Here is a 9,992-nt window from a genome sequence, read left to right as displayed (position 1 = left end):
CTTTTGGTTTGCAATTTTATTTCCGTTTTCACATGTTCAGGGAGTTGGCATTTTAATATTAAAAACTGGTTTTTGACTTGACAAGCTTCAAAGAACTAAAAACTGGTTTCAGCTGTCGAAGACTCAAAGATCTAAAATTGATGCTGAAAAAGGATTAAAAGTGAATTTTGTATGCAAAGTATTTTTTCTCCTTATTACTTTAATCAGCATTAATAATTGCATTAGAGAGTCATGCTTTGAAAAATATTAATTTTTTTCCTTATTGTATAGCTTCATAAATGTTTGATCAATTTGAATTAATTTGTGGGATGTTGTACAGTCACAGCTCTTTAGAGCGACCTCCCGTTACTATGATCCTTCCCTTATAGCGATCGCTGCATGAAGTCCCGCTTGCTATTCCTTAATGCAATGTTAATTTAACATCCATTAGAACGTCTAAACTGAATCGTTCATTCCAATATAATGTAAAAATTAAATTTCAAGTTATTTGAAATATTAAAATCTATCTATGTATTCTAAAACTAATATAAATACAATTTCATGTTTCTGAAAATTGTTTTAATTGAAAAGAATGTTTTTGATCATGAAACAAAAACATCAATGATGGAACAAGTTTTGGTCATTTTTAACGGGTAGGTTTTTGATGTGACAAATAAACCATATTTAGAAGTAAACTACTACCCCTAAGCTAGGGCTGAGATAGAACTGTGTGGGATATACCTAGGCTTGCCAGATTTCTGAAATGTTCAACCGGGACACCAGAATGCAACCCCCCCCCCCCCCCCAGCATTGCTAGTATTCAAAGAGGTACACACCACTGGCTGATTTTTGGGTTTTTTATAAGGCGGCAGTTTATTCTCAATGCTATGAATAAATGGTTGCTAATTATGAACCCAAAACAAGGATAATAAAAAATGACAAGCAGATAAAATTTGAACATTTCACGTCCGAGATGATGTAAATATTTACAATTTACTTTAGATAGAAAAAACACTTTGACTGAGGAATAAAAAATTTAACAGTATTTAGAGACACGTTTCATTTTATAGGACTTTTTCAGAAAGTCTTTTTTGTTTTGAATCAAGTTGTACAAAACCTCACTAGCTAATCAGGTATTAATTTTACAAGTCAATGTTACAAATATTAAAATAATTATCCTAAATAACCCTTTACAGTTAATTAGTTTTAGACCTTTTTTTTTCATTTGTAATCAAATTTATCTTTTTCCGGGACGTGAAGTATACCGGCCGGGAGACCGGAATTTTGTTTGAAAACCAGGACGTCTGGCAAGCCTAGATATACCAGACAGCCCGGTTATCAAATCCAGAGACTGCAGTTTCTTTCATATTAGAACTTAACGATCAGGATAAGTGAATGAGCTGCAGGGCATATTTTAATGGGGGTTTTTCGGGCAATTGCCCACACAGTCAAATAAAATTGACCCCACAGTCAAATAAAATTGCCCACCTACATTTTCCTAAATTTTTCCATCGGTTATGTGTTTCTATATATTTTTTATTTTTCTGTAAAAAAATAGAAGCGTGACCCCCTAACTGTTCTCACAAGCAAAAGTTTTTTAAATAAAACTATTAAACAACGATGTCTTGCACTCCAAAACTCATAGATGGCAGCATGTAACATGTAAACAGTGTTTTGTTGATTGACGTTCTGCAAATTAAAAACCTAAGAGAAGGAAAACCAGAAGCTGAACTTTACAAAAAGAGGTTTAATATGAAATCTTTTTTTGAAAAAGACAATGTTATTTGAATTTGGTTGTATTAAAATGAAAATGAATGGTTGTATTATAAAGAATGAAATTAAAAAAATTCAAAAACTCAGTGACTGTCTGAACTATTTTAAACGCTGAGTCACAGTGCTTATGTTCTTTACACTCTTTTCCTATCGAACAAAACGACCAATAGCAATAATTTCCGCAATTCCAAATTTCGAACCCCAACTCTTTTTTGACGATTATTCAACCAACATAAACTGCACATTTACAACCCCCCCTTACGAGAAAGTTGGAGTTGCCCACACAGTCAAATTTCCTTAAAATATGCCCTGATGAGCTGGAAGCAGATGTCTTCCCATTGAAGCTGAGAGTGCCAACAAACTCTCAGATAAACTAAATTTATCTCACCAGCGAGTGTCCACAAAACTGAAGTCCCTGGATGTGATAACACGGCTGTCTGGTATATTGCAAGCAAAGGAACCACAGTTTAACCTGGATGCCAGGGCCGTAGACAGGGTGGGGACCGTCGGGATAAATCCTCTCCCGAAATTTTAACTTTTCTCTAAAAAATAAAGAAACTAAAAACTATCTGATCAAAATTCTTCCCTCTACTCCTCCTTCACTTGACCTTGTTATACAAATCTTCTTTCCAGTCAGACCCTTTCTCCTTCTCACTCCCTCCACACATACATACACATAAAAAAAAAAAATCAAAACGTCCTAACTTTTTCACACCTTAGTTCTTTCCCAGAATGTTAATGACTTTTATTACAAAATAACATTTTAAAAACATTCTTTGTTATTATTATTTTTTTTTCAGGTGGCAATTCTAGATTGCTTTACAATTGTGACTATTTTCACTAACTTGCTCAAAAGTTTTTCTAAAAGCCTTTGTTGCGTGCATTTGTAATTTTAGACATGTAATAAACTCTGTATCATGTATTATAGACCGTATAAGGGCATGCAGTTAGTTCTCTTATTTTGTCGAGTCTAAATATATTACAAAATTTTTGAAGTAGTTAATCAAAATAATTATTAGAAACTCATTTTTTCATTACATTTCAGTTTAATTTTTGCAAACAACATAATAAACATAATTTTTAAACACTATTTTTTCCCATTACATGTCTGGAACCATTTTTGCTTCTGACCATGTCCCTCCCCAAAAGAATATCCTGGCTACGGCCTTGCTGGATACAGGGCCGGATTTGAAAGTGTGGAGACCCCTAATTAGGGTTCGAAAAGATGATCACATTTTCGAAAATATCCGATACTTTGATATATATCCGAATATTTATATATATATATATATATGTATATATCCAATGTTTTCGATTTAAAAAATTTCCATTCAAATCATTTTGTCAAATAATTTTTATATTTTTCAGCTTAAGAAGCGAGAAGTCATGAGGATGACCTGCAAAGTTAACCATTTTTCAGCTTTTTTTTACTTACTTTATTTCTCTTTAACTCATAGGTACAAATTAAATGAATACAAAAAAATATATATATATATATTGCCACTGAAATGCTCGATCAAACAAAAGATTGATAGTAAATGGATACGTGCAATCAGGGCTTTCTGATATATTGATAATAATATTATTTTTGTGCAAGCATTCTTTGTAGAAATAAAAAAAAAAGTCTGGGAGAAAAAACTTAACATTTCTTGACTCGTGAAAGTTAGGATATTTTGTCAAAATTTTACTGTGGGGGGCCCCTTTGTTGTGGAGGCCCTGGGGCAGTAGCCCCACCAGCCCTCTCTTAAATCCAGCCCTGCCTGGATAGAAGCATCTCATGTCTTTTTTTTTTAAATAATGTCCTCTAAATTCTTTTCATTTCTTTTCAGCTATAATCAAGATTGCATGTTGTTGGAATTCAACAAGTGTGCTGCTGGACTTAGCGTGCCCTACATCAACCCGCACCTTTTTTTGTGCTGTCATATGAGGATCAAAGTGATTAATGCAAAGATGGTGGAATATCCCCAAATTTTAAGTTTAAGGCTTGAATAGTGTTGTATGCATTCTTCAACCAATTCAAACAACAGCAAACAAAGACGGAAGTGCATGTTGTATATAGTGCAGGCTGTTTGAAGTCCGGATTCACTTTTCGCAATGTCCGTGGTAAATCTCTAAATACATGAGTTGTAGTTCTTGTTAAGGTAAAGATCAGTTTTTCCTATTTTCATCATTGAATAAGAACTTATCAAGTATGAGAAAACACTTATAAAAGAAATATTTTCACAAACATTGGTTTATTTTGTGGCTCGCGTCTTTCATTTTGTGTTTTACTAATCTGCAAATTAAAGTTGGTGGAAGAAATAATATCCAAAGCGTTATTTTTATTCTGAGACTAAAGATTTATTATCCTGCCAAAAAATAATAGTTTACTTGAACAAAGAATAGGACTTTGGTAATAAGCTGTGAACCATATTCAACAATCGGCAAATCTATTTCCCTGCATTTTTGCTGACTGGAAACATCTCATTTGATCTGTGTAACACATTTGACCGTGTTTTGCCTAAACATCAGTACCATAACTCGAACATTTAGGTGTTATTGTCTGTATTTTTTTCTACTTTGTACGATTGTCTGAAAAGTTGAATTTGCTGAATGCTCACGCATGCAAAGTAGGCTTTTTTGGAATTTAAAAAGACATTCAATTGAATTAAAGTTTAAGTATCAGTACATGGAAATCCTGCACATCAATCCGTTCCTTTAGTTTTCAGAACTGAAAAGAAAATGTTAATAACACTAAGTATGATGTAAAAGTGTTTGTGTGTGTGTGTGCAGGAGATTTTGTTGAGAACATCAGCTGTACCATATACCAATGATACCTATTCCTTAAAAAGAGAAAAAAAAGTTTGTCCATTTTAAGACAAAATTATCACAATTTTACTGGCAAAGCAAACCGTAGTAAAAGACACTCCTGTAAACTGATTTTAAAATAATAATAACAATAATTGACTCTTAATTGAAACATAATGCCTGGCTTCTGTGATGCATCGAAGAATAAGTACTCGTGTAAAAAAGCTTGTACAGTTTTTTACTCCTCAAACCCATTTTAGAGCTTTAAGGACTTAAAATTGGTAAAACAGGTCTTATTAAGTTTTTGGTAAACGATTTTTCTACCAACGAAGGTGAGAATTCTTATTAAAGGAAACTACAACTACTAATTGGTGATTTTTGACCTTTTTTACGTTTGAAGACTGAAGGAATATTTAAAAATCCATAATCTTGTGAATTTTATCAAGAACACTTTCGTATTCTTTCGCTATGGCGAGTTTATCTGAGATCCATGATGGCTCTGTAAAAAAATATTCCTGTGTACATTGCTTACAGGCATTTTCCCATGCTTCAGGTTTAAAAAGACATCTGAGAATCCATATTGAAGAGAAACCATTTTCCTGTAAACATTGCCCAAAAGCTTTTGTCCATGTCTCACATTTAAAGGAACATTTGAGAGTACACACTGGAGAAAAACCATTTGCCTGTAAGCAATGCTCAAAGGCATTTTCCACTGCGACTCATTTAAAGAGACATCTGACAACCCATTCCAGAGAGATACCATTTACTTATCAGCATTGCTCACAGGCATTTCCCAAACCATTCACCTGTGAACATTGCTCACAGGCATTTTCCACTGAGTCAGATTTGAGGAGACATCTAAAAACCCATACTGAAGGGAAACCATTCACCTGTGAACACTGCTCACAGGCATTTTCCACTGAGTCAGATTTAAGGAGACATCTAAAAATCCATACTGAAGGGAAACCGTTCACCTGTGAACACTGCTCACAGGTATTTTCCACTGAGTCAGATTTAAGGAGACATCTAAAAATCCATACTGAAGGGAAACCATTCACCTGTGAACACTGCTCACAGGCATTTTCCACTGAGTCAGATTTAAGAAGACATCTCAAAACCCATACTGAAGGGAAACCATTCACCTGTGAACACTGCTCTCAGGCATTTTCCACTGAGTCAGATTTAAGAAGACATCTCAAAACCCATACTGAAGGGAAACCATTCACCTGTGAACACTGCTCTCAGGCATTTTCCACTGAGTCAGATTTAAGAAGACATCTCAAAACCCATACTGAAGGGAAACCATTCACCTGTGAACACTGCTCTCAGGCATTTTCCACTGAGTCAGATTTAAGGAGACATCTAAAAACCCATACTGAAGGGAAACTATTCACCTGTGAACACTGCTCACAGACATTTTCCAGTTCTTTAGATTTAAGGGGGCATCTGAGAATCCATACCAGCAAAAAAACATTTTCCTGTGAACACTGCTCAAAGTCCTTTTCCAACGTTTCAAGTTTCATTGTTCATTTGAGATTCCATTTCGGCGAGAAACCATTCACCTGTGAACATTGCTCAAAGGCATTATACACTGCATCACATTTAAAAAGACATATGAGAATCCATACTGGGGAGAAACCATTCACCTGTGAACATTGCTCAAAGGCATTTTTCCAGTTTTCGAATTTAAAAACACATTTGAGAACCCATACCGGCGAAAAACCATTCGCCTGTGAACGATGCTCAAAGGCATATTCATCCTCTTCAGAATTGAAGATACATCTGAGAATCCATCATACTGGTGAGAAACCGTATTCTTGTGAACAATGCTCAAAGGGGTTTTCCAGCGCTTCAAATTTAAAATCACATTTGAGAGTCCATAATGATGAGAAATCATATGCTTGTGAACATTGCTTGAAGATGTTTTCCAGCACTTCATGTTTAAAGATGCATATGAAAACCCATGAAGTTCAGAAACTATTTCCCTGTGAACATTGCTCAGAGCAATATTCCAAATCTTCCGATTTAAAAATGCATCTGAGAACCCACACTGGCGAGAATCCATTTGCCTGTAAACATTGTTCAAAGGAATTTTCCAGAACTTCCAATTTAAAAACACATCTGAGAATCCATACTGGCGAGAAACCATTTGCCTGTGAACATTGTGCAAAGCAATTTTCCAGAACTTCAGAATTAAAAGCACATCTGAGAGTCCACACTGGCGAGAAACCACTTGCCTGTGAACACTGTTCAAGGCAATTTTCCAGAACTTCTGATTTAAAAACGCATCTGAGAATCCACACTGGCGAGAAACCATTTGCCTGTGAACTTTGTTCAAGGCAATTTTCCAGAACTTCTGATTTAAAAACACATCTGAGAGTCCACACCGGCGAGAAACCATTTGCCTGTGAACATTGTTCAAAGCAATTTTCCAGAACTTCAGTATTAAAAGCACATCTGAGAGTCCACACCGGCGAGAAACCATTTGCCTGTGAACATTGTTCAAAGCAATTTTCCAAACCTTCCAATTTAAAAACACATCTGAGAGTCCATACTGGCGAGAAACCATTTGCCTGTGAACATTGTTCAAAGCAATTTTCCAGAACTTCTGATTTAAAAACACATCTGAGAATACACACTGGCGAGAAACCATTTGCCTGTGAACTTTGTTCAAGGCAATTTTCCAGAACTTCTGATTTAAAAACACATCTGAGAGTTCACACCGGCGAGAAACCATTTGCCTGTGAACATTGTTCAAAGCAATTTTCCAGAGCGTCAAGTTTAAAGATACATCTGAGAATCCATACTGGCAAGAAGCCATTTTCCTGTGAATTGTGTTTTAAGGAATTTTCTCAGTCAGGAAGTTGGAAAGCACACTTAAGAACCCATACAGGGGAAAAGCCATTTTCCTGTGAAGTGTGTTCTAAGAAGTTTTCTAAACTATCCCACCTGAAGCGCCACTTGAGAACCCATACTGGGGATGAGCCTTTTTCCTGCTAATTGTGTTTTAAGGAATTTTCTCAGTCAGGAAGTTGAAAAGCTCACTTGAGAACCCATACAGGGGAAAAGCCATTTTCCTGCTAATTGTGTTTTAAGGAATTTTCTCAGTCAGGAAGTTGGAAAGCTCACTTGAGAACCCATACAGGGGAAAAGCCATTTTCCTGTGAAGTGTGTTCCAAGAATTTTTCTGAACTATCAAGCCTGGAAAAACACTTTAGAATCCATTCTGGCCCAGCTTGATCTGAAGCAATGTGTCTTATAAGCCTAAAAAAACACTAGAGAATCTGTACTAGGGAAAAGCCTCATTGTCGTACCTTTAATGTAGGGAAAGTTCTCGTTATACCTGTATGATCTGTTCAAGGGCGGATCCAGGAAATGTTCAAGGAGGGGGCGATTTTTTACTGTTTATTCTTTGAAACTTTAATTTCTAAAAATTTTTGGAGGAGTGTACTGAACCCCTTCATTTGCCTTTGTGTAATCAAAGTTGTCCTACAGTTGTGTTTCTTTCGAAAAATATTCAGAGGAAGCCCTTGAACCAATCTCTAATATCATTAAGATCGTCTAAAATTGAGGTTTTGGAACTTCAATTTTGAAAAAATACCCGAAAAAGTTTCCTGTATCTCGCTCAAGGGGGCGATCGTTCCATCGCCCCTTCCTTGTATCCGTTCTTGGATCTGTTGGGATTCCATTATGGCAGGAAACCAAATTCCTGTAAAGTGTGCTTGAAGAATTTCTCAATTAGCCGTAGTAGTTGAACATTTGAGAACGCGTTCTTGCAAACGACCCTTTTTTGGTGTATGTTGTTAGTAGCCATGCTGAACTAGGGAACTTGAGAGTGCTTTTGAAATTCCACGTAAACAAGAAACGTAAATTAGAACGAAACTGCAGTCTTTGGATGTGATATCCAGGCTGTCTGGTATATAGCACCTGAAGCTAAAACATTGAAAATGAGCATTTATTCTTTGTAAAAAAAATTAATAATGTGGAAGCAGTTTATTTAGATATGCTATGTTAGAAGTTTCAGGCCCAATATTTTGAAACGAAAAAAATCAAAATTAGGTGGTTTTTAAAAACTGTGGACAATGCTTTTAAATTTATGTGCCTTGTCTATCAGAGGAGTTGTGATTTTTCATTGCTTTATGAAAAGGCTATAAGCCAGAGGTAAACTAAAGTAAAAAATAAAAAAAAAGAATTCGGCAGAATTGGTAAAAGCTGGAAATTGTTTTGATTCACACAGTATGGGTCTGAAATAAACATACTAAGCCCCCCCCCCCTTCTCTTAGTGATATTTAGACACTCTATTATTTTTGTGACAGAAAACACGTTTTTCAATCATACTTGCCAATATTTGAAAAAAAAATTACAGGAGGTCCCATAGGTATATAGGTGATACACCAGCGATATCTTTTGCATTTAAAATTTTAAATTATTCTTTTAAATAACATGAATACTAAACTTAAAGTGAAGTAGGGATTTTTTTGAGATGTAAGTTAATTGGTAGCAGCAAAAAAAAAATACTGCAAAGGAAAAATCAAATAATGAGGAGTGAATTCTAAAATTTCGTACATTCCCCAGTCTCTACTAAAAATGTAGCTGCAAAAATTTAATCACAAACATTCGGGAGAAAAAATCAATACAGTGAAACCTGTGTAAGTTGACCACCTGTGGTATACTACTTGAGTGGCGAACTTAATCAGGTGGTCAACTTACAGAGGTTGATTTCAGGGTTGTTTGGTTTCAACCAGGTTGGTTTAAGTGGTTTAAATCAAGTGGGTTTTTTTTTTTAAACCATGCAAGTTTTTTCAAAAATGTTGTTTTTTTTTTGAAAAATTTCTTTGTTTTCCCCCAAATATTTTCATAATTTTTACATATTACAAAGAGTAAAATCTTATTTATGCAAAGTTACTAGCAAAGCTTTATAGAAAAATTACATATTCAATAAACTTAGAAACTTATAATTTTTAAGGTTGTGCAAGTTTGGTAAATAGTTTTTATTTTGATTTTTTCTTTTTTTAAATCTATGCAGCTGTCCTATTAGTTTCATAAATATACAAAGCAGACCAAGTTTTTCTAAAATTACATAGAAAGAAATCCAAGTAGCTCTTTTATAACTTTTTAATTATCATACTTTTTAAGTCTTTTGCATTTCAAAATAGTTCAAAAAGCATATTTCAACCAAAACTTCACATACTACCGAATTTGCTTGATTACTTAAGATTTATTGAGATAGATTATGTACAATTGAAGCGATGCATAGTGTAAAATTATCCTAACACTGGAATATTTAAATGACAAGAGGAAAAAAAACACTAAAAAAGTCCAAGAACACTTAGAGTAGGCACGAGGGGGGGTGTGGCCCATCCCTCTGAACTTGCTGGTCCTTTTACCTTCGTCAACAGAATTATTAAGAAATTACAAAAAAGAAATAAAATGAAAATCAGAAGAATATCATG

The 9,992-nt window shown here is 34.8% G+C and overlaps 1 protein-coding gene across 1 annotated transcript; it reads left to right on the top strand.

Annotated features, from left to right (window-relative positions):
• Positions 1-5,007: 5,007 nt before the first annotated feature.
• On the top strand, positions 5,008-7,539 carry LOC129232899 (oocyte zinc finger protein XlCOF6-like). The gene is made up of 3 exons (XM_054867001.1): positions 5,008-5,040; positions 5,326-5,882; positions 7,227-7,539. The coding sequence occupies exons 1-3, from the start codon at positions 5,008-5,010 to the stop codon at positions 7,537-7,539; spliced, it is 903 nt and encodes a 300-aa protein (XP_054722976.1).
• Positions 7,540-9,992: the final 2,453 nt, after the last annotated feature.

This window comes from Uloborus diversus, unplaced genomic scaffold, assembly GCF_026930045.1.
Source record: "Uloborus diversus isolate 005 unplaced genomic scaffold, Udiv.v.3.1 scaffold_14, whole genome shotgun sequence".
NCBI lineage: Eukaryota > Metazoa > Arthropoda > Arachnida > Araneae > Uloboridae > Uloborus > Uloborus diversus.
The sequence above is the reverse complement of the archived record's forward strand: the minus strand, read 5'-3'. Positions and strand labels throughout refer to the sequence as shown.

Coding starts and splice junctions, on each gene's coding strand:
- LOC129232899 (XM_054867001.1), top strand. CDS start 5,008: ATGGCGAGTTTATCTGAGATCCATGATGGCTCT. Junction 5,041..5,325: donor CTGAGATCCATGATGGCTCT/GTAAAAAAATAT, acceptor CATTGCTCACAG/GCATTTCCCAAACCATTCAC. Junction 5,883..7,226: donor TCTCAGGCATTTTCCACTGA/GTCAGATTTAAG, acceptor GCAATTTTCCAG/AACTTCTGATTTAAAAACAC.